General features: G+C 53.3%; 1 protein-coding gene across 1 annotated transcript in view; it reads right to left on the bottom strand.

Moving 5' to 3' along the window:
• The window catches only part of med13a (mediator complex subunit 13a), an 86,922-nt gene that overhangs the window by 39,784 nt on the left and 21,714 nt on the right, over window positions 1-25,424 (bottom strand). The window contains exons 3-4 of the mRNA XM_035434917.1: window positions 23,499-23,667; window positions 2,205-2,350 (exon numbers count right to left, since the gene is read on the bottom strand). Coding sequence (XP_035290808.1) covers window positions 2,205-2,350; window positions 23,499-23,667 — 315 coding nt within the window. The remainder of the gene's footprint in view (window positions 1-2,204; window positions 2,351-23,498; window positions 23,668-25,424) is intronic.

The following is a 25,424-nucleotide window of genomic DNA, read 5'->3' as shown; positions in this document are numbered from 1 at the left end:
AGGGGGCTCCCCCGCTGCACACCAGATCAGAACAGAGAGCGCCGTTAATTACCAGCGCCGGGGCCTCACCCGCAGAGTGGGTACCCCTGGGGGGGGGGGGGGTCCTAAACCACGGGGCCTAGCAGAGCGGGAGACAGAGAGACAGAGAGAGAGAGAGAGGGAGAGAGAGAGAGAGGGAGGGAGGGAGGGAGAGCAATGGAGGGAGAGAAAGAGAGACACAGAGACTGAGTGAGAGAGGGAGAGACAGACAGTGAGAGACACACTGGAAGTAGAGAGTGACTGAAAGAGCGAGAGACAGAGTTAGAGGGGGAGGAGAGAGAGAGGCAGAGAGAGCGAGAGAGAGAGAGTAGCGGGGGAGGAGAGAGAGGCAGAGAGAAGGAGAGAGAGAGAAGTACAGAGAGAAAGAGAGAGAGAGTAGCGGGGGAGGAGAGAGAGGCAGAGAGAAGGAGAGAGAGAAGTACAGAGAGAGAGTAGCAGGGGAGGAGAGAGGCAGGCAGAGAGAAGGAGAGAGAGAAGTACAGAGAGAGCGAGAGAGCAGAGGGGGAGGAGAGAGAGGCAGAGAGAAGGAGAGAGAGAAGTACAGAGAGAGCGAGAGAGCAGAGGGGGAGGAGAGAGAGGCAGAGAGAAGGGGAGAGAGAAGTACAGAGAGAGAGTAGCAGGGGAGGAGAGAGGCAGAGAGAAGGAGAGAGAGAAGTACAGAGAGAGCGAGAGAGCAGAGGGGGAGATGTGGCTTGAATGGGCTGAGTGTTTAGTGGAGCCTGTTGTGTTGCAGTAATGAGCGCTCTTCCCCTGTGCAGCACTCTGTCGCTCCTCCTTTGTTCTTCGCTCTTTTGTTCTTCCTCTCTGTTCCGCGTGCCGGCGTCTCTGCCGGGCCTGCTAATGGCACAGATGTCTGCGCCCGGCAGAGAGGGGGATTGTGGGAAAGCCCTTCTGAGGACCGGGACTGGGGGGGGGGGGGGGGGGGCGAGGGGCTGTCTTGGGGAACACCGCGCTGTGCCGCGACAGATGTGGGCGGGGTCACGGGAAGTGCCAAACATCTGACTTTACCCATCAACTCAAGGAGATCCCCAACCAATCCCTAACCAAACCGTTACTGTTTGAATGAATTACAGAGAAGGCTGTACCAAAGCAAAGCAGCATGGGAAGGCGGTGGTCAGTGGCCATCGCTGACCTGGAAGTGAACCCCACAGGAGCCCTACAGTACAGATCAGACCCTATGGATGTTAAAAGAGCCCTGTGGAGATTACAGGATGCCTATGGAGGTGAGACCCTATGGAGATCACAGGATGTCTATGGAGGTGAGACCCTATAGTGGTTACAGGAGCCCTATGGAGGTGAGGAGGCCCTACGGAGGTCACAGGAGCCCTACAGAGGGTACAGGAGCCGTATGGAGGGTACAGGAGCCGTATGGAGGGTACAGGAGCCCTATGGAGGTTTCAGGAGCCCTATGGAGGTTTCAGGAGCCCTGTGGAGGGTACAGGAGCCCTGTGGAGGGTACAGGAGCCCTATGGAGGGTACAGGAGCCGTATGGAGGGTACAGGAGCCGTATGGAGGGTACAGGAGCCGTATGGAGGGTACAGGAGCCGTATGGAGGGTACAGGAGCCCTATGGAGGGTACAGGAGCCCTGTGGAGGGTACAGGAGCCGTATGGAGGTTACAGGAGCCGTATGGAGGTTACAGGAGCCCTATGGCGGTAAGGAGGCCCTAGGGATGTTACAAGAGTCCTATGGAGATTACAGGGTGCCTATGGAGGTGAGACCCTATGGAGGTTACAGGATGCCTGTAGAGGTGATTAGACCCTATGGAGGTAAAAGGAGCCCTACGGAGGTCACAGGAGCCCTATGGAGGTAAGGATGCCCTATGGAGGTTTCAGGAGCCCTATGGAGGTAAGGATGCCCTATGGAGGTTTCAAGAGCCGTATGGAGGGTACAGGAGCCCTATGGAGGTTACAGGAGCCCTATGGAGGTGAGGAGGCCCTACGGAGGTCCAAGAGCCCTATGGAGGTAAGGATGCCCTATGGAGGGTACAGGAGCCCTATGGAGGGTACAGGAGCCCTATGGAGGGTACAGGAGCCCTATGGAGGTTTCAGGAGCCCTATGGAGGGTACAGGAGCCCTATGGAGGTTTCAGGAGCCCTATGGAGGGTACCGGAGCCCTACAGCAGTGGCAGGGGCCCACAGTGACAGAGGAGCAGGGCGCGCTCACCTTGGAAGGGGCTGTTGGACTGCTGGGCCAGCGTCAGGTGCTCCTCGCTCAGGTGGTAGACGGGCTGGTGCTGGTTGATCTCCACGCTGGTGCACACGTTGCTGTCGCCGTGCAGGAAGAAGGAGAAGGAGCAGGACAGGTGTTCGCTGCGGAGACAAGGGGGGGGGGGGCGTCAGGGGGTCAGCCATCTCACAGGGTCAACCAAATTCCACCCTGAGCTACCAGCTACCAAATCACACCCAGGTTCATACTGCGAGGACCAATCTGAGCCTTAAGTAGCCAACTGGGCTAACACGAAATCTTCAAAAGGTTCTCACAATGTTACCGGAATGCTCTGTCAACGTTATAACTGCCACAACAGGACAGAAACATTGCGAGAACGTTTTTGTGCTAGCTGGGTACCTGCTTTCCACACCGTGCTTGAGGTGTTGAACTCACACCTAATTTAGCAATCCCAGCACGGCTACAACAGCGGCTCCGCTGCTCTCCGGGGCCACGGTTTCGACGGGAACAAGCGGGACGCGAATCTTCGCGGAACCCGACGGAAAGAGGCCCCCCTGCTACGGCGGCTCTCGCCTCCCCTTCCCTCTCAGACGTGCGCGCGCGTCGCGGCGACCGAACCGCGGAACCGACCCGTCGGTTTCAACACCGGAACGCGGGAGCCCGCGCTGTCGCTCCGCCGTCGCCGCGGACGACCGCCACGAGGACAGGTGCGAGCGGGCTGGCGGTGCGGGGAGAGCGGCGGGACGGCCAGCCCGGGGATCAAAGTGACAGCCAGGAGCAGGTGACAAAGCGCGAATCTGGGGCTGGGGGGCGGGGGGGGCGGGGGGGCTGGGGGGCGGGGGGGCGGGTGTAAGCGAGAGGTGCTAATGAGCCTTTTGAATGGGTGCGCGTCGCGAGCGTCTATGGTTACAGCGCTCCCTTTGTAGCGCTGCGGTGGAGGCGGCCCGCGGCAGCGCTGCGTTAAGGGAGAGCCTGTGTGTAACACCAGAACCCACCCAGCGCTAATCAGAGAGGGAGGGAGGGAGGGAGGGGGGGAGAGAGAGAGAGAGAGAGAGGGAGGGAGGGAGGGAGGGAGGGAGAGAGAGAGAGGGAGAGAGAGAGAGAGAGAGAGGGAGAGAGAGAGAGAGAGGGAGAGAGAGAGAGAGAGAGGGAGAGAGAGGGAGAGAGAGAGAGAGAGAGAGAGGGAGAGAGAGAGAGAGAGAGAGAGAGAGAGAGAGAGACAGCGCTAGAGCGAGAGACAGAGAGAAAGAGAGAAGAATGAAGACCTGCAGCCATTGTCCAAGAGCCACAATGAAATCTTTCAGCGACCGCCCGCCTTGGCTTCAAGTAGCCATGTCACGCGAGAAAAAAAAAAAGTAAAAATAATACAGAGAGAATACATTTTTACACTTTTTAAAAACCCAGCCTTTCGAGGCGCAGGACTGTGACTCGTGCAGCTCGGGGGAGGACCGTCCCAAATCCATCGCCAGGGAGACTTATAAAGGTTCGAGGGGGGGGAGATTTGAGGGGGTGACTTCATGGGATTGAGACTAGAGTCGAGTGCCAGCAAAATCTAAATGACACCCATCCCTAAACGGGAGCCACGGCGTCCGCTGACCCGGCAGAACCATTAGCGTACGGCTAGCCACCTGGGGCTAGCGGCGGGGACGCTGCTCGGCTCTGGACCTCCAGCCAGGCGGCCGCGGGCGCGCTCACTGACCCCCCCCCCCCCCCCCCATCATCAAAGCGCTAACCGCCATGGCGGCGGCATCAACGAGCGTGAGTCTGTGTCCCGTCTGTAAACACGCGCAGACAAACAGACACACACACACACACACACACACACACACAGGCAGACGCACGCTTCGCAAACACCGAGCGGTGGGACCGCGGCCAGCGAGGGGCCGGTGCCAAGCGCTCGTCCGCGCGCCAGGAACCCGAAGTCGAGCGCGTCGTCGAAAAAAGTCCGTCAGGCGGCGACCTGACGAGGTCCTCTCTCCCGAGCCGGGCCCGCGCCGAGGGAGGGTTCGCGGGAGCAGCGGAAGACCTCGAAACGTCGCTCCCAGAACCACGATCCCGCCAATTTTGCGTCGTGCAAATATTATGACAAGGCAAGAGAGCGGAGAAAAAAAAATCATGCTGCACAGCTTGCAGAAATTCCTGCTTTAAAAAAAGCAAAAAAAAAAAAACACCGCACCCTCCTCCATCTGACAGAGAAGACGGATGGCCGGATCAAATTTAGGAAATTAATAATCAGATTAATATGCAAAATGAGCAAAAGAAATTTTTGCATTTAAAAGATTAGCAAAAACGAACGCGGCTCTAACTCAGCAAGAATAGACGCGAGCCCGCCGTCTCGCAAGAAGAGCAGCAAACAGGACTGATCCACGCCGGCCTGGAACCCGAGCCGCCGGCACGCCGTGCGTTCAGCACACTCAGTCCCTGGCGGGACGAGGACCCGGTGTCGCTTAACGCCGCGTCCGGAGCGCAGGCCGGGCCGCCGAGCGCCGCCACAGCCGCACGCCCGCGGGCAGGACACGCCCCCCCCAAATGCGTCATCGACAAACGTTCAGGGCAAGACGTTAGACGCGCCAACTATGCGCCCTTTACGGTTTGTAAGCAGAAAGGTGTCTGGAAAAAAAACCACGCGGGGCAAGTGCATGTGCACACAAAGCAGCCTCAGGCAATATATTACAGTTCATACACCAATAAAGGCATCGCAATATATTTCTGTTCATACGCCAATAAAGGCATCGCAATATATTACAGTTCATACACCAATAAAGGCATCGCAATATATTACAGTTCATACACCAATAAAGGCATCGCAATATATTTCTGTTCATACGCCAATAAAGGCATCGCAATATATTACAGTTCATACGCCAATAAAGGCATCGCAATATATTACAGTTCATACACCAATAAAGGCATCGCAATATATTACAGTTCATACACCAATAAAGGCATCGCAATATATTACAGTTCATACACCAATAAAGACATCGCAATATATTACAGTTCATATGCCAATAAAGGCATCGCAATATATTACAGTTCATATGCCAATAAAGGCATCGCAATATATTACAGTTCATATGCCAATAAAGGCATCGCAATATATTACAGTTCATATGCCAATAAAGGCATCGCAATATATTACAGTTCATATGCCAATAAAGGCATCGCAATATATTACAGTTCATATGCCAATAAAGGCATCGCAATATATTTCTGTTCATATGCTGATGAAGCTATTGCAATATATTTCTGTTCATATGCTGATAAAGCTATCGCAATATATTTCTGTTCATATGCTGATAAAGCTATCGCAATATATTTCTGTTCATATGCTGATAAAGCTATCGCAATATATTTCTGTTCATATGCTGATAAAGCTATCGCAATATATTTCTGTTCATATGCTGATAGAGCTATTGCAAAGCCCTATGTCTATCTGTTCCTATGCCAATTTCAAAGCTAGATTTCCTCTGTGTGTGCGTGTGTGTGTGTGTGTGTGTGTGTCTGTGTGTGTCTGTGTCTGTGTGAGTGTGTGTGTCTGTGTGTGTGTCTGTGTCTGTGTGTGTGTGTGGTCTCACCCTGCGGTCCAGCTCCACATTGGCTACCTTTCCCCCGGCTGTAACTTAAATCAGTAACAGTGCCACCCACTTAAAAGCTCCTTTTACCTCGGAGCGAACTGCTTAAGTAGTTCACAGACTCCATTAGAGGGGAGCCAAGGTCTGCGTGTGGGGGCAACGTTGCATAACCAGGAAAAGTGTAGCCCTGCGTGCTGCCCAGAATACTCCACAGGAACCGCACTGAGACCGGTTTAGGGAACGGGACGGGGCGAGGCGCGCCCTCGTCCTGCCCCGCACGAGTCCAAGCCCGGCCCGGTCACACGGGACGGGCGCTCGAACGAGGACAGGAAGTCGGGGGCCTTGCCGCAGGATGTAAACGCGCATTCCCTTCTGCGGTGAAAACAAGGGAGGGTTCCTGGCAGGTCAAGCTCTGTGCGAAGAGGGCCCCCCGCCACAGCCGTCCGCGGAGGCGCCTGAACTAAACTCCCCGTCCCCGCTTCCTCTGGCCACGCCCACGCCGGTCGGCTGCCGGCCAATCGGATCCCGCACAGAGGGAAAAAAAGGGAAAAGTGGGTGGTGAGGAGCTGCTGTGACCAGCTCCAGGCGGCGGGAAGGCTGCGGAGGGGAGCAGCGCTGAGAGAGGCAGTGTCTGACGTGCTGGAGCGAGCCGCGCGGGGAAGCTCCATCGAGGGGGGGGGGGGGGGGGGGGAACAAAACGGCAAACAGAGCCAACTCTCCAGTGCCAACCAGCTCCTGCTCCTACACACACACACACACACACACACACACACGAGTGCACGCGCACACACACACACACACACACACACACACACAAGCGCATGCATACACACAAGTGCACACACACACACACATACACACGCATGCGCGCGCACACACACACGAGTGCACGCGCACACACACACACGCACGGACACATGGACAGAAACACACACACAGACACACACACTCACACCTCTCTGCCCATCTCCACACTCGCTGCACCACCCCGTGCTCAACGACCAGACCTCCTCTGAGAGCCCTGGATAAATGGATGACTGCCACCTACAGTACAGAACAGAGAACTGCAGCGCCACAGTCCAAAGGCTGCCCATTGTTTGTGCGTATAAACAACGAGCCACTAATTTCCAATGATTTACAAAAGCAGTCAGGCCGCCAGGTACTCATGTTCTATTTGCATTTAAAAAGCGTGGAAAGGAAAGCTCAATGACCCCTCCGAGTAGAAAAATAAATTAAGTTTATCACCGCAATAGGTTAAACATTAATATCTTTATCCGTTCCCTTTAAAACTTTGAACCTCGGGTAAGTGCTCGCTGTTCCATGCGGAGGCGAGAGCGCTTCCCACCCTCAAATTTGAACGAAAACGGCACAAAAACAACTTCATAACGGACCGACAGGTGAGCTTTCTGACGACCTAAGCAGCACCCCGAAAAACCTGAACCCCCTGATTCACTACAAAATGAGGAGACCTGCTGTCTGCCTCACCTCTCTCTCACACACACATAAACACACACACATACACAGACTTACTCAGAGGCCCAGAGAGAGTTTGCACTCAACACCAGAGAGAAAACTGCAGCACAATCACATTCACCCCCCCCCCATCCCCCCACCCCCCCAGCGTTGGGGGTGCACGGCTGCCATTGTGCGTGCTGAGCGCACGCGGTCAGCTCAAACTCCTAAAGCTCCCGACTCTCTCACAAACAGCTCCCTGTAGTACACAGAGCAGGGCGGGACGGGCGGGGCGGGGCGGGGGGGCAGCTCCGCGCCCGTCCCAGATGCAGGCTTCCCACACCCCGGGGTGGGGCGCCTGCACGGACGGCGACCCCGCGGCTCCCCGTTCGTTGGAGGATAAGGCCGTGGGGGGGGGGGGGGAACAGGCCCATTACAGACGCCTCGGGTCGTCCTTTAAATGGCAGGGAGGGGGAGATTTGCGTTCGTTGGCTCGCCATGCAAACGAGGTGCAAAAAGTCCAGCCGGACGGGCCGGGGGCACGTGAGCCCGCTTTCTCCGCCCGAAAGAGGGCACCGACACAACCGCCACCTCCGCCGCCACCTCCGCCAGCGCCTGTCACCTGACCGGTCCTTCCAACGGGCTACTGGCTCTCTAAACGCAGTCCAGCAGTAACTACTGCACGGTTCTGGGAGAAGACAGCAGCTGCTTGCAAGTACAGACGTAACAGAGGGAATAAAACGCACACACACACACGCACACGCAGCAGACACCACAAACACAAATACACCAAGCACACACATACACACACCACACACTTCTATAGATACTCTCACTGCTCCACCAGCAGTTCGAGAAAAAAGCACTTCCGGGTCAGCGCTGTATTACACCAGAAAACAAGCGACTATTTGGAGAGCATGCTAACCTGTCCCAGTAACCCCACTGACTTCCAATCAGCCGTTCACATCAGGATTACTGCACAACGGCGGCCAGCCAATTAACTGCCCCCGACATAAAATCAGCGCATCCAATCAGGGCGGCTGTCATAGAACAGTCGGGGATCAAACTCTCCTTTTTAACAGTGGTTGTGTCCAATAAATAATAATTACTAAAACAAAAAAATCTATTACTGCTTTAACCTTAATCATTTATTTATTTATTTATTTTTAGATTACATTATTTTTAGATCTGCAAACCCAAAGGCTTCACTTCTCTCATTAGTTTCCCCTCTGTGAGGTAAACCCTTAAGTGTGGATGTATGGTACTTAATGAGCTGGGCTGCAGTCCTGTGCTGAATGTGCTCAGAAGCCAGGCCGGCTCCCACCGACAGCGCAGGGAGGGAGAGCACTAATGCCCAGCCAGCCTTGCTCATCAGACCCAGGCAGGGGGGGTTCTCTTACCCCCGACCAGGTGGATTTAGCCCAGTGTCTGCACGCAGAGCCGGAGCAGGGCTGCTCCTAACGAGCTTTAGCGTGCGGCGCTGCCGGGTCCCGCACCCCGCCGCTCGGACCGGCGCTGACGAGAGCGGCTTAAATTAGGCCGAGGGGCGGCGAGGGGCCCAGGATTTCCCCGCTCCCCTGTCAGGGGCTCTTCTGCCGGGCCAGCGGGATGCCTGCGGAGTGATGTCACTTCCCCCCCCGCCGGCCCGCGTGACAGAGAGGGGTACCGTGTGACCACCTGCTGCACCCCCCTCCTCCCCTCCCCACCCCACCCCACCCGCTACGATCAGGAGACCCAGCTCTGGAACATACCGTCACACCGAGTGCAACAACTGGCAGGCTAGTACACACGCACACACACACACCACACACAAAGACACCAAGCACACAAACACACACACACCACAAATACACCAAGCACACGCACACACACACACAGTACACCAAACACACACACACCACAAATACACCAAGCACACACACACACTCACACAGAGACAGCCACTCCACTCACATGCGTGCATAAGCACCACACACAGCCGACGGTTACGGGCAGAAATTGGGTTGACTGAGCGGGCTATTCTGCAGTGATCTCGCCCCGTCCTAAACGGCCATCTTGAAAGCCGCTTCATTTGCGTGGGATTGAAACCGCCAGCCCGGGAGGCCCCCGGTTGGCACGCTGCGCGGTCCCGACGACTCCCAATTCTGCGGAGATTAGGACGAGGGTGATGATAAACGCGCTCCTTCCCAGGGAGCTCTCTGTCCTGCAGGGCCGTTCTGCTGATGGTGACGCCGCGGAGCTGACGGTTATCTTCCGTAATCCCAATTACGGAGGTTTCGCTTCTCCTGAACGCGCTGGTTTAGCAGGTCCTACCCTCTGCCCCTCTCCACGGGACTCCCCTTTCCTGGGGGGGGGGGGAACAGCGCGAAATGCTCTCACAATGTTGCTGCCGCGTAGCTGCAACGTCATAACGTTCGCAAAACGTTCCAGTAACGTTGCGTGAACATTTTTTTGCGTTAGCTGGTAAGCTCGCGTTAGCGTCAGTACCGTTACGGCACTACACTGTGCCGAGACGGGCGAGAAGAAGGCCGTGAAACTGCGGACACTTCTTAAAGACGTTCGCTATCCGCCGAGTTCTTCCGTCAACGTTCACGGCTTCTAAATGAAGCCCTTTCATTGCCTCTCAGCTCACATACTGACTCAGGGCCTCCCGCTTTCTCCGCACAGAAAGAAAAGAACTACCTCGCGCAATTTTTTACAAGCCAAGGACGATCTTCAACAAAAGACTCAGACTAATGTAACGGAGGGAAAAAAAATTAAATCATTTCATTTTTTTAGCAAACACCTTCACCCCCAGACAGCAGTCTTGTATTCACACAGCTGCGTGAAAACAGAAGCTGCTGTGGTCAAGTGTCCCGTGAATGTGGGGCAGCGGGGCAGTGTCCCATTGTGGATTTGAACCCGGGCTCTCCAGCTTTAAATACCAATCTCACAAATTATTATACACTCCTTATTCTGTCCGTATATTTGAGAACAGCCACTGTCTAAACAGCCTAAATCACCTATTGTCCCGCTTTGGCAAGTCTGTGCTATGAATGCTATTGCAATCTGAAAGAAACTGGCCTGTTCCACCTCCAGCACACACCTACAGGACAAACCTGAAAGGAGGACTGAAACTACTGCAAAACGAGAATGCTTTAATTCAGTTCTAGCCACGGAAGAGACCATTCAATAAATATAGAACAAGAATGCCAGCGGCCAAAAGTTCATGCTTAAATGGTAGCGAGGCTTACCAAAAATAAAAAAAATTCAACTGCACTTCAGGCCCGTTACACCTGAAATTTTAACCGTGCAAATTCCTAAAACGGTAAGGTGTCAGAGCGCGCACTCCAGGCAGATCTCCACGGCGGAGGAAAAGCATCCCACAATTCCTCAGGGCCGTCTCTACATTCCCACGCCAAACCGTCTCTGGCTAGACAGAGTGACACGCGTGGATGCGTCGCACAAAGCCGAATACTTCTCACGGCTCTGATGCGAGGCGAACAGGCCGGGCGGGACCGCAGCGGCGACCGCAATACGGCGGCGTCGGCGTCGCCCTTTCCGCGAAGCGGCGGGAGCGGGAGCCGGGCGCCCGTCGGCCTCGCGTGGTCCGTGGGAGGCGACGGGACCGTCGGCCTGGCAACCGACGCCGTGGCTGTCAGACGGGCTGAAGATGACTCGGCCCTGACGCCGCGGAGGGACGAAGACGGCGCCGGCGACAGGAGCAAAACTCCTCCGCAAGGGTTCGGTAAAAAAAACCGCTGAACCGTTCGGTGTGACGAGCTAATTAGCGTCCGTGCGCGTCCCGCCCCTCCGAAACCGAAGAAGACGCCGCTGACGAAAACGTACGCGGGTTTTCGAGGGAACGAGCAAAGGGCAGGCTGTCTGACTCGCTCGTCAGGCAGGCGACGGTAGCGCCGCTACAGAGCTAGCCAGCTGAGGGAAAAAAAAAAAAACCTTAAAAAGACACGGTACCTTCAGGAAGGGAAAGGGATTTTTAACAGTCTAACGATATTTGTTCTCCATTGTCAGGGGCAAAAATACAGCGAGACAGAATGTGCCTCTGAAGGTGCTGCGGTAGTTATTTCAATTGCGGGAAAACATTTTGGCGACCTAGCAGTTTTGCAAGTGACAGCAAAAACAAAAAAAAAAAAAAAGTTATTATTTCGCCCAGGGATATTATGGGAAAAGTCCACAAAGAAAAGGGCTTAGAGTGAGCGAACCAGACACAGAGCACCTTCTCTCAGCCGGGCTGCAGACATCCCTGGAGGGGAAAGACACCAGAAAACATAGAGAACCAGTTGGCAAACGCTCGTAGGCACAACTTCTGAGCCAACGTGCACAGGAGATGAAGAATCTATCTAGTAGAGTGTTCAAGGGCCCAAGAGCACATTTCTTGTTAACCTGACCAATTTCATCCCAAAACTGTGGCTTTCGCAGGTGGTGGATTCACAAGCACAGAAACAAACGAGCTATTTTTACCATCTCACCCCTGCAATCGGCAACGAATCCCCTGCAAAATTCACAGGCCTTTGCTTTGCAACACAACTGTGTTGACTTTTGCCAAGTTACTGACAAGTTTATACTAAAGAGAAGGAATACTATCGAGGAAGAATAAACACACTTTGTTTTGCTGCATCAAGAAAATGCCCAATACTTGAAAAAGAAGAGTTGAATATGCTGAAGACCAAAATGAGGTCAAAATGCAATTCAAAATAAAACAATCTGTGGGGACTTTGTCCACCTCCAGGTAGCCATGATGAGATTTAGATAAGAAAATAAATTAAAGCAACAATATGCTGATAACAACACTGATATGCTGCAATCACCTTGTTTAAAAAGTGTCAGCTGGCATCCGGTCTATACACATGGAAGCCCTTCACGTAAAACTCCATGAGGGCGGGGCTCGTAGCCAAGGTGACCAAGGTATAGTGGTAAAGTGGGTGTGTGGGAACACAGCATAATGTGAGAACCGTATCTTTTTAAAAATCTAAGTCGAGGTGAGTTTGATTTCCTGGAACATTCCACATGAAAGGGCAGTCATGTCAGCCCTAAAAATGGAACTATGAAACTGTGTCAGTGCAGGGATGGTGCTGGGTGATCAGGAGGTTAAAAGGGCTAGTAAAACAGTTAAAACAATCATTTGAAGTCTAGATATTTGAAGATTTGTAACCATATTTGAATTGTTAAAATTCCGCAAATGGTTGTACAAAACAACCAAAAACTATTCAATCCCAAATTCCCCATCGCACAGGGAAATGTAGCAATTTAAGCGTAATTAAAACACAATTAACTACTGCACGCGCACAAAAAATAAATCTTAATTATCACCATCACACGCCCAAAACGGTGATACAGCAAAGGTTTGTTTATACGAAACACTGCAACGACAGGGAAACCGCTGGTCACCATGATCCAAAGCCTGATCGAAGCAGACGCTGACCTTTCAGCAATAGCCGCTATGACACTGGCTCAGGGACTGGCTTACAATTCCCGTGTAAACTGGAGAAAAAAGCTTGAGGGGAGGGGGTAGGGGGGGGCACAAACATAACAGAAATTTACTGTAGCACAAAAACATTTCGGGACAGGGGTGGAGTGGGCTATGGGGGGGGGGGGAATATCACCTCACCAAATTCATGATTTAAATGTCTCTGATTAACACCCCCCTACCTGGCGATGCAAATTTGCCACCTGCGACGCATTTTTAACCGGAGACCCCACTGCGGATACAACTGTTCCAGCCGTTTAGCAGTGACTCATCCGCGCGGTGCTGGGGACCAGTCGTGAGGAAGTGCAGGCAGCAGACCCCGAGTCTGGAGCCTACCGTAGATCAGCATCGCCAGCAATAACAAGCGAGAAATCAAAACAACCTGCCAACACACTTCCCTGCAGTGGCTCAAATACAAATTTAACTTTTAACGTGCATAGAGACTCAGACCGGGGCTGCCCGACCCTGTTCCTGGAGATCGACCGTCCTCGTAGGTTTTCACCTCAATTTTAATTTGCCACACCTGATTCTAAGTAATGAGCAGCTCGACAAGACCTCTAAGCTGTTGAATAAGGTGCGCTTTGTTAGGGCTGCAATTAATACTTATGGGACGGCAGGTTTCCAGGAACAGGGCTGGGCAGCCTTGCTTTAGACTGCAGTCATTTCACAAAGCAGCCCAACAGCAGTGAGCTCTGGAGCTGAGAGCGGAGAGCTCTAAAGGGAGAGATGAGAAGGGTTGCCAGGTGTTCGAGGCTCAGCTTGCACAGGTTATCCTCAAACAGCGGGGGGGGGGGGGGGGGGGGGGGGCAGGTGCGCGAAACCAGGCCGCAGGTAAAGCTCCTAATTCCCCAGCGTTCCCCTGGGTGCCGGCCAAACTGGCTGGGAATCGTGAGCGCCCCTTTAGTCTGGCGCCTTCTGCGCCGCGAAACGAGGAGTGGGGGAGGGGGAAAATGGTGGCGGCGAGGGAGAGCCGGGGGGGCCCCGGGGCCCGGGGCGGTGACCTCCCATCTGCAGGTGCCGTTTAACCGTGCTCCGGGGGCTGATGGGATTAACGGTGACAACTTCCTGTGGGCTCAGAGACTCAGCGCCTGGCCGGGGGGGGGGGGGGGGGGGTTAAGTGAACCCGAGCTGCTCGGGATGAGAGGAACAGCTCGTTCCAGCAGTGGGGGGGGGGCTTTTCCACTCTGTGAGCGCAGAGGGAGGGGCCCGGGAGCACACGTGGGGGGGCCGGGGCGCCAGGTGAGAGGAAAGGTGACTCAGTAACGCCGTAAGCCCGCACACTCATCCCCCTCGCGTCTCTACGGCAACACGATATTCCAAAGAGACGGTCACATGACGCGCTGGTCTCTTTGGAATTTGCGTTGCCAGAGAGACCGGCGGCGGCGGCGGCGGCGGCGGTGGTGGTGAGGGGGGATAAAATTAGCACTTTAGCCCCAGACTCACAGCTCTGGCTGTTTATCCCGCGCTGTCCTACTTTACAGACCCGCTCTCTCCGCTTCCCCCCCAGCGCGGGAGAGGAGCGCCACGGGCCACCGCTGGGGAGGGACGCGGGGGGAAGAGCCCAGGGGAGGGGGGGGGGTGGCCGGGTGCATGCGTGCAATGCTGCTTCGACGCTCGCTTAATTACTCCCTCACGCAGCGCCGGCCCCTTTCTCCTACCGGGACCGGTTAGCACATCCTACCTCACGCGTGCGGGCGTCTGACGTCCAGTACAGCGCTCCACACCAGCACAGTGCACTCGAGCCACTACAGAACCCTGAGCACACCGTGGAGTTTCACTCCTGGTTCTTTCAAATCAGTGAGACTTGTGTGAAATATCCACCAAAAAAAAAAGAATGTTTAAAATAAATAAATACATAAACATGTAATTGACATGAAATATGCACCACCCGAATGTCATGTTCCCTGAGAAATGCATTCTGGGAGAGAGTGTTTGTTTGACTAGCAGGACACTGTTACACTGAGCTGCAGTTACAGTAACAGCTTATCACGGGGGGGGGTGTGTGTGGCTGTCCCACGCCTGACGCCCCTCTGGAATCATTCGGGACGCGTTCGGGCCCCGCTCGCCCCCCGTCCCGCTGTCAGGGGCGAGCGGCTCTCCCTCAGGCAGGACTACGGCGGCGTGTGATTCTATAAAGGCCTCCAGCGCGGACGCCCAAACGACACCCCGAAGCTTCATTACGCCCGTAATGCTTCCCGCTCGAACCGTTACCGGCTCCCGCCTCCTGTAACGAGGATTCGGCGTCGGAGAGGCCCGCGTGAAGACAGGAGGAAGTGGCGCTGACGAGAGGGAGAACGCTCTTAAAACAATGCCAGCAGGACAGACAACACGTAACACGCAAACACTCGACAACACGTCCAGCATGCGACTACGACGCGGCTTTCAGCCCCTCAGTTAGCTCAGCCGCCGCCGCGATCTCGACCACGCATGTGGTTAAACGGGAGCGGGTGCACCACGAGCGCCACGAGACAAACAGGAAGTAACCTGAGACGGGACCGTCCAATCAAATAACACACCGGTTTGTATAATAACGGAGCAGACATTCCCATTACCGCTGCGTTTGTCACCCAAAGTTTGCAGAAAATGTGACCGACTCGCCGATGGCTGGCACTGGGGGTATTTCAGGCTCACATCAGGGGTATTTCGGGGTCACGTCAAGGGTATTCCGGTATACGGGCGGCACACACCATTTGCAGTTTTGCACTGGTGGCCATTTTAAATCCAAGCTCCAGCCATTATCGATTTCCTCAACCCGTATTTTACACCCGTGTGCAGAGGGATCCGAACACACCGGGCTGAACCTCGGAATAATGGGCATCAGTACACGGCCTGCAGGGCAGGTGGAAATAAGCGGGTGAGGGTATCAATAAGAGCCTGAGGCCTGGACTACAGGCCAGTGATCTTCACTCCTGGTTCTGGAGAGCCACAGGGTCTGCTGGTTTCTGCTGTTACTCTGCACTTAATGAATCAATTAAAGCGGTCGATTAGGCAGTTAACTCACCTCACCTGGTTTCTAGGGTCTGAACTGGTTGCTGATATTAAAGCCAAAACAAAAACCAGCAGAGTTTATGGCTCTCCTGGACCAGGGATGAAGATCACGGCCGTAGGCACACCTGCGCAATCTCGCAGGCAGCCAATAGAAACGGCCGCTGATCACAGTCCGGGCGCGAGGGGCGGATACCGTTCGACAGCCGCTTGACTGCCGACGCTTCCCTGCAAATATTAACCGCCAGCGACCCCCGAGCTGCGGAATTTTACAGCGTTTAAGTGTCTCTGAGGGTGATTCACATTCACAGCGCGCGACACAGGAGCCACGATTTTACAGCTCGTCATCAACGGCGGCTTATCTGAGGTCAGGCCTAAGAGTACACCTGAGTGCGAGACCGAGTCCAAGCTCATTCATGAGACAGAACTTTGACTTTCGTCTTCCGGTCGAGTCATTTTGCCGCCCAGCCCACCTGCGCAGCGGTGTGTCCTAATAAAGCAGCCGTAGGACACGCACGTCTCTACGGTTCCACAACGCAAGTAAAGCGCTCATCAGTTACTTTAATGATACAAGACAAGAGCCATCAATTGTAAAGCACTTTGGATAAAAGCGCTATATAAATGCAGTCCATTTACCATTTACTAACATAAGCCCATTTATCAAATTCATTATACCGCTGGTTACGTACTAAAATTTTGAGTCAACTTTTAACCGAGCCACGAACAACTGAGAAAAGGCAACGGCCCATGACATCTGAACGTTTCAAAAACCGGTCGATACCGGAAACGTCCGGAGACGAGGCTCCAGCTGTCTGAGGACTACGCTCCAGGGGGTTTCAAACTTCGGAGGAGACCTTTCAGGGCGAACGGGAAGCGCGTAAAACTTTTTCCAGAGCCGGGATCTTAACGGATGAGAACGCAGAGCCTCGTGAGGGAGGGACGAGGGGGGGGGGGGGGGGGGACCAGGTGGTGGGGTACGGGCCGCTGGGAGTCCGCGGGGCCGGGGGGAAAAACTCAGACGGCTTGCGCTCAGGTGAGACGCGACACGACAGCTGCCGCCTCAGCCCAGCGGATGAGGAGGAGGAGGAGGAGGAGGAAGAGGACGGATGAGCTGTGCACCGGTGCTCCCTCGGGGGCCCGCTGCACTTTCGGTTTCTGACGGCTGTCGGCCAATGGGATGAGCGGCTGTGCGCCACACCCTGCGCGTGTGCGTGACACCCTGCGCGTGTGCGTGACGCCCTGCGCGTGTGTGTGAGGCCCTGCGCGTGTGTGTGAGGCCCTGCGCGTGTGCGTGATGCCCTGCGCGTGTGCGTGACACCCTGCGCGTGTGCGTGACGCCCTGCGCGTGTGCGTGAGGCCCTGCGCGTGTGTGTGAGGCCCTGCGCGTGTGCGTGATGCCCTGCGCGTGTGCGTGACACCCTGCGCGTGTGTGCGGACTGCAAATGCACTGCGTCTGATACGCTCTCTGGAGGCCGCGCTGCTGTGACTGGGGGAAAGAGGAACTCCCACACGACACGGCCAATGATTCAATGCCTCATCATCCACTTTGCATGCAGGGGCAGACGCCGCTGTCCAGTGTAGTACAGAGCACACACACACGCGCACTCACACGCGCACACACACACACAAACTCTCACACGTACACGCTCACGCTCACACTCACGCTCACACACAGGCGGTACCTGTGGCACACACACACACACACACACACACACACACACACACACACACACACACACACACACAGGCGGTACCTGTGGCACGCACACACACACACACACACACAGGCGGTACCTGTGGCACGCACACGCACACACACACACACACACACACACACACACACACAGGCGGTACCTGTGGCACACACACGCATCCCCTGCGGTGCAGCGCGGTGGCTGAGTTATGACCGAGCGTCCTCAAACGCTGCGCTACGAGGTTAACCCAGGTTACTGTTTAGCTTTTTTATTTTTGCCGTAACTATTTTCGGTCTTTTCATCCCCCCCCCCCCCCACATTTATAGAGATTTCTGATTGATGCGCTGCCACAGATTTACAGCGAAGCGCCAGACTAAGAAAAGACCCCGCCAAGGCCAGCGCGTTCGCTCGCGGAAGGCCGGAGTTTTCTCATTTTTCCAGCTCCGCAGCTTTACACATCTTCACGCTGCCGTAAAAGGGTTTTGTTGGAGAGCTAGACCCCCGCCACCTCCAGCAGGCTGAGTTCAGACGCAGGCGGGGCAGCTGGGAGAGAGACGTTATAAATCCGCCGTCGTCTGAGCGAGCTACAAAAGAACCAGAAACCTCCAGGCTGCTGGTTCATTCATGATTTCTACAACTGTAACCCGTGCATATGTATTTTTTTTTTTTTTTTTAAATATGTCTCTGGGCAACCAAATTTTTTTTAAGAGGGGGTTTTCCCAGAATGAGGGAGCTCCGGAACATTCCGGAGCAGAAGTCTCGACTAAAACACGACGCGCTTGAAGTTTCTAGCGGCTAAAATATTAATGGCACGGGACCAGCCGCCTCCCACCACATGAAAGGCTCGGCTGCTCGGACAGCCGGATATTCGGCGTGGAAATTAAATATCAAAGTATTCTTTCTTGTAACCAAAAACGACGCCTGCCGGCCAAGTTCTATCCAAAATACATTGTAACTTCTTTAGATGTTGCACATTTTAAATCATTCATGCATATTTGTACTCGCTGAGGGAAGCAATGTTTAAGATTCACCTGAAGGGGAAAAATTCAAGTCTGTAGTCTTTTTATTTAATGCCATCCACAACATTTATTACAGACCACTTTTATTTCAACCTGGTGGCAGTTTTTTTTACTTTGTGTCACAGTGTTCATTCTGCAGAAGTGAACAGCATTATATCTGCACACCACTGCTGATTCTTCTTACAAACAGGTCACTTTTACAGCCTGAAATGAAGCATGTACAAGGTGCACTGTGTCCCCAAATGGCAGATGCTCAAAGGTAATCCCAATGATGTCAGACAGGAATGCTAATAAGTCTGGAAACGGCTAAAGCCCAGTTTGACAAGTTGGCAGGAGCTTTGTCTCCTTTACTTTTACTTAAAACTACTGGGTTTGGTCAGCGTGCAACGAAGCAGTGTCACACAAGATCCTTGTGTATTCTTTATGTCTCAGCGATCTTCCATGCTTACTTTTTAATGGCTACAACTGGAAACTTTTGTCACTGACAGACTGAGCGGGTTACAACAGTATCAAATAAAGACGATCTCATGCAAACTGAGCATCGACTGTACAAGCGTGTTACTCCTGTTTCTTTAGCAGAACACAGAGTCCGTCAAACTCCAAAAAGCACAAAGCGAAGAAACGCTCTGCGATCTCAAAACTCGCTGCACGGAAAGACAAAACGAGAATGAGACAAACACACAGCGCGGCGACCGCGCGCCAGGACGACGCGCAGACCGCGCGGACCGCGGAATAAATGAATGAGTTCAGGTACAATAACATCCTACGGCGTCGCGTCGGCCGCGAAACTATTTATAACCCTAGAAAGGCTCGGAGGACGGGTTCCAGGAAGCAGGAAATGCCATTGTTCCTCATGCGTGACTCCGCCGGCGCAGCGCGGTGTCACGGCCGGCTCCATTCTCACGGCGAGCGAGAGACGGAGCGAGAGACAGAGAGAGAGAGGGAGACAGAGAGACAGAGAGAGAGAGAGAGAGAGAGACAGAGAGACAGAGAGACAGAGAGGGAGAGAGAGAGAGAGAGAGAGGGGGAGAGAGGGAGGGAGGGAGAGAGAGAGACAGAGAGAGAGAGAGAGAGAGAGAGAGGTACGTCCTGCTAGCACCGCTACGTTCGCGCTGCTAACGGAACCCTCTGCCGCGACAGCTCAGGCACACCGGCAAAGAGGAATGTGGGGCACCTACAGCAGAGGGGGAGTGAGAGAGGGACAGAAACAGCATGAGAGTGGGAGAGAGGGAAAGGGAGAGACAGAGAGAGAGAGACAGTGAGAGAAGTAGAGGGAGAGATGGAGAATGAGAGGGAGAGAGAGAGAGAGGAAGAGAGAGTGAGGGCAAGAGAGAGGGAGACAGTGAGGGAGGAACAGAGAGAGGAAGATGGAGAGAGTGGGAGAGACAGCGACAGTAAGAGAGAGGGAAACAAGAGCGTGTGCTAGAGAGAGAGAGAGATCGAGGGAGAGAGAGAGGGAGAGGGAGAGAGAGTGAGAGAGAGAGAGAGAGAGAGAGAGAGAGAGAGAGAGAGAGAGAGAGAGAGAGAGAGAGAGAGAGAGAGCGCCGCGGACACGAGCGCTTTGTCATCACGCAGCGATGTCCCAGAGGGCCTTTCAGTCGTTTGAAGCTCGCCACTGAAAGCAGCTGAGAAAAAAAGAAAAAGAAAAGAACAAAGAGCTCTGACACTGTGGTCGTCGTGTCGACCGTTTGAAAACGCTTTCCGCATTCCGCTCGGGGCGGGGAGGGTTGTGGGAGCGCGAGCGAAAAAGCAGACCCGCCCCCCGCACCTCGCCACCTGACCCAGACCTCCCGGCGATGCCAAACGCAGACCGCACAAACGCGCTTCAGATCGGCGCCCAGGCCAAACGAGCGGAGCCCAGATCGGCACCCAGGCCAAACGAGCGGAGCCCAGGTCAAACGTGCGGAGCCCAGGCCAAACGAGCGGAGCCCAGGTCAAACGAGCGGAGCCCAGATCGGCACCCAGGTCAAACGAGCGGAGCCCAGGTCAAACGAGCGGAGCCCAGGTCAAACGAGCGGAGCCCAGGCCAAACGAGCGGAGCCCAGGCCACACGAGCGGAGCCCAGGCCAAACGAGCGGAGCCCAGGCCAAACGAGCGGAGCCCAGGTTAAACGAGCGGAGCCCAGGCCAAACGAGCGGAGCCCAGGTTAAACGAGCGGAGCCCAGGCCAAACGAACGGAGCCCAGGTCAAACGAGCGGAGTCCAGGCCAAACGAGCGGAGCCCAGGTTAAACGAGCGGAGCCCAGGCCAAACGAACGGAGCCCAGGTCAAACGAGCGGAGCCCAGGCCAAACGAGCGGAGCCCAGGTGGGGTTAATCGCCGGCGGCTCGCACCCGAGGGGGCCCCCACCTGCGTGTACCCAGGAGACGCCGGGGAGACCTCTCCGGTCCCTGCCTCATTTTCCCCGCCCTTCTCTTAAGCGAGGCCCGCGTATGGCGTTCCAGATGCCCCGCGAAGCAGAACGCAACCCCCCTTTCCCCCCGGCTCCCATCTCCCCGTTAGAGAAGCAGCGCTATCGGTGCGCTCGTTCCGGGAACAAGGTGTTACGCGGTACTGTCTGCCACCGAGCGCGCCTGTTCCATTAATAGTGTTCACTTGAGTCTGCAAAGCATTAAAAAAAGAAAAAAGGGGGGGGGGGGGGGTTTCAGTCTCGATCGGTGCGGCGAAACGCACATCCGGATGGCGATAAGAAATGAAGCAGAGCGGCGCGAGCGGCGTGTTAGCGCCGTGCTAGCGCCGTGTTAGCGTCGTGCTAGCGCGTTCTCTTCCTGCCCGAGCCTCGCTCTCTTATCGAAGGCGCACAGGCGCGGGCGAGTAAATCCTGCCCGCCAGATAGGAAGCTCCTCGGTAATAAACATCCGAGAAAAGGGGGCCGGGGGGGGGGGGGGGGGGACGGAAGCGGGCGCAAATCGGCCCTCCTTTTTGGAGCCCGCCCTGCCAAAACGCTCTCCTCGTGCTAAGGTACCGGAGCACAGCTCTCTCTCTCTCTCCCCGGGAAAAAAATATCTGCTGAGCCAACAGCTCTCTAATGTAACAAGTGATTAATAGCAGGCAGACTTCATCGGGGGGAGGGGAACCCCGTGAAAAAACAAAACCAAACAAACGATCGATCGAACATTCTAGACGATTAGGCCCATCGGAGTCCTCCATACTGAAAATTAGACACGTTCTCCTAATCTGAGAACGGGAAGTAATTGTGTATAACAGATTGCTTTTTAAAACAGCCCAATGTTTTGGTCTGACTCGATTCATAACACAGTAAAAATTTGCCTCAAATTAGGAATTGGCCCTGGGAGGTGAACTTGGGAGGCAAATCTCAGGTTCTGCTAATGAGACAAAGCCAAGGACTGAAGCACGCATGCGTTCACACACACCTCCCAAGCTCCAGGATTAAAATTCCACCCGCCGCGCACTTGTACGAGCATTTTCTTCTGCAGCGGCGAAACGCAACCCCTCCGAACAACGGCCTCGTTTCAACACGAGCGTTTCGTCACGAGAGCCGTCCAGAGCTCAGCGCCGCGGCTGCCAAATTAGCATCGGCGTTCTGCTAGCTGCTTGTTTTTCTTGAACCAAAATTACGCTCATACACTGGCATAAAGCCCACTTCTTCTACACAGTGGGGTTTTTTTTGTTTCGTTTCGTTTTTAAGGGAATCAAACGGATGCCATTTGACTGTATCGCAAAGATAAAAACCACAAACCGGCATTAGCACCACAAGACGTAAAGTAGCATTTCTTACAGCCGAACGTTTGTTTTGCATACACTCGTGTACACAATTCTACGGTTCAAAATAAAAGTATCACGTTTTATTTTGTGGGGGTCTATTTTGTTAACTGGGAAAGGTTTCACTGGTGTGATGAAAGTAAATTATTCACATTAACACACTGGCTAAGGAGAGGGGAATTAAAAGCTTATTTTACAAGGAGGGCGAAAGTACTTAAGAGCATTAAGAATCATTGCCTACGTATTCACTTAACCTCCCATTGGGGAAAGCACTTTTTTGTTTAGAATCTTAAACACTGCCAAAAAAAAAGTGATGAAAATGTATAGCTGAACAATTCTTATTTGTTAAATGTTTTAAAAATAGGTTTGATCACATGAAAGTGTTGTGGTAGGGCAGCATGTAAAAATGAGGTGCAAGGATTCAGGTTTTGCAAATGCAATTAACAAACAGCTGGGAATGACTGCTCAAACGTTTAGCATTGTGGCTGTCACACTGTGCAGCTCATTAAAAACGATTCAGCCCTGGCTAGTATTGGCCAGAAATGGCTGAGTGAGGCCGCCATACGAAGAAAACAGAGTGTATCAGCAAGTGTTGTGCCATCAAGGTGGGAGGTCAAGCCGAGGACTGAAGTGCAGGATTAAGGGCGTGTGTGTGTGCGCGCGCGCGCGCGCATGCGTGTGAATAGAGCAGTATTTAGCAGTAAAATATTTGAAAAGCAAGATTTCTGAGTATGTGCGTGCGTGTGTGTGTGTGTGTGTGTGTGTTTGTGTGTGGATAAATCAGTATTTCGTAGTAAAATATTTGAAAAGCAAGATTTCTGTGTGCGTGTGTTTGTGGCTGTGTGTGTGTATTGGAGGGACACAGCACTGTCCTTAAAAACGCTCCTCCTTACCAAGACCGGTAAAGACTGCTATTAAATTTATTTACATTTTTTAAAATCCCATGAGAGGAATTTGATCTTTCATCAAGCTTAATGATTTATATCAAGGACAGTTTTTACTGCATGAGAACAAACTATGAATACTGACCACCATTCTGATCACATCATAAAAATGTCAAAGGGCACACAATTAAGAAGCAGCCAAATTCACTGGTCTGAGTTTCACTAGCCTCAGTAGTCAGGCTCATAACGCTGCCGTACTATGAGCCAGACCAAGTCCACACTGTACTGCGAGACCATCGTGATACGGAGTAGGCGGACCTCCCAACTACACCCAGCGATTCAAGACAACTCAACCATCGACCAATAAGAAGACGCCGGGATAAAATAAGGTCGAACCAATCAGACTGCAGGAAACGTATCTTCCAAGCATTGTAGAAGCTAGAGCCGGGCAGACCTCAGTGTTCAGGGCCCTGGGCGGGGGGGGGCACCTTACCTCTTGTTGATTGGCTTCTCGTCCTTCTCGTAGGGCTTGACGAACCACTTGCCGATGCGGACGAAGCCGCGGTTCATGAGGCAGCGCTCCAGCAGGTTGTGGATGGCCTTGAAGAGCAGCGTGCGGCACTCGTAGGAGAGGCCGCTCTCCCACACGCCGTCCTCTTCGCCTGGGGGGGGGGGGTGAGGGGGGGGGGAGAAAGAAAACAAGCGGGACCGCGGTTAGGCCCATGGGGAACACCGGCAAAGCTCACTCGCATCGACAAGCTCACATTTCCTCTGACCGATACGCCCTCTCAGTGACGGCTGCCATAAAGAGCAAGGGCACCGTTAACTCCAAACGGAGCGGTCACGCGTTTTAGCTCGAGGCGCGGATGGAAGTGCTAAGGCGGTAGAGGATTTTCCGCAACAAGCGTGGTCGCACTACAACACAAAACCTGCCGCTTCGAATATCGTTCCAGGGATCCTGACAATTGAGCTGGAATGCCACTGAACCATCTTGTTGCCAGTAGAGAGTGACAAAACAGACATATTGGACCATATGATCCTAAAATCCAGTCAGAGTGAGGATTCCCTTCACAAAGTCAGTCACAGGGCAAAGTGACATCCCCGTATTACCACCTCTTTGAGAGAATTCATTTTCGATTTTACATTCAACCACGTCTTTCACATCGAGTTCAGGAGTTCACAAACAACTTGAGCAGCGTTAGCGCTGTCACAACGATTCAAATGAACGGAGGAAGTCTACATTTTCAACGGTTTGGACGTGCAACTCAAAAGGGAGCCAACTGCTCCTGCTCGGATGCTTGCTCTTTCAGCCAACGGGTATTGTCACTACATCTTAATTGCTGCACTGGATGAGTTACTTCAAATGAAAACAGACAAATACTGCAGCTCTCAAAAGTAATGCAACTTATTTCCACTTACTTGAAACACGCAGCAGCTTTAAAAAAAAAAAAAAAAAGACCAGAATTGTTACTGGCTTAGAACAGGACTGTGCCAGCAAATTTAAAACCTCAGCAGCTTGCGATCTACGATCAAAATACAGGCTAAGTTGTTTTGGGACTCATGATAGCGACTCCACATACTCAGGAGAATTTAGCTACGGGACCTCAATTTAAATCAATTTCAGGAACATGTCTACCGGCCATAGCGCGTTCAACAGCGCCAGCAGCAACGGGAAGGCCCCGTGGCATTGTGGTATGGACTCGGTACACCAACCGAACACCAGAGGCGGGACAATTTACGATTTCCACCGCACGGCGACAAGCTGATTTATCCTGGCGATCGCTCGAGCACTTTTTCCCTTTTTTGGGGGTGACTAAAGCCTGTTTTACAGCAGCAGACTGACTTACAGGCATCTTAAAGCGCTTTCTCCAGCTTTACCTCACACAGAACACAGCTGTAGCCAGAACAATAAAGCAGAGTGCTTCAAGTAGATTGAAAGGCTAAAGACAACGTTAAACATTTTATTTAACCCTTCTGGGAAACAAAGACATAAAAACGGATATGAAGCTAGGCTGCATCTATGAAATCATGAGTTAAGACTGCAAAACATTTAGGCCTAAGCCTACACTGCCCTACAAAGCCTAACTGCAGTAACTACACAAAGGGTAAAACTGAGAAAAATGGCTTTAAATTGTTTTAACTGGCCAGCCAAATGGGTTATAGGTATATAAGTGATATTGCACGAATTGTACATGTATTCATGAGGTAATTTTTATGCCCAAAAACCATGACGGCTGGCCAGTTAAAACACCATTTTTCTCAGTTTTACCCTTTGCGTAGTTACTGCAGTTAGGCTGTGTAGGGCAGTATAGTTCTCTGCACTCAAGGAGACAAAGGACAACAATGATAAAATACGCAGCATACACATAAATGGAAAATGAGCGTGCTAAATGAAGCCAACGACCTCTGACACTTGACG

The sequence above is a fragment of the Anguilla anguilla genome, chromosome 9 (genome assembly GCF_013347855.1).
Source record: "Anguilla anguilla isolate fAngAng1 chromosome 9, fAngAng1.pri, whole genome shotgun sequence".
Lineage (NCBI taxonomy): Eukaryota > Metazoa > Chordata > Actinopteri > Anguilliformes > Anguillidae > Anguilla > Anguilla anguilla.
The sequence above is the reverse complement of the archived record's forward strand: the minus strand, read 5'-3'. Positions and strand labels throughout refer to the sequence as shown.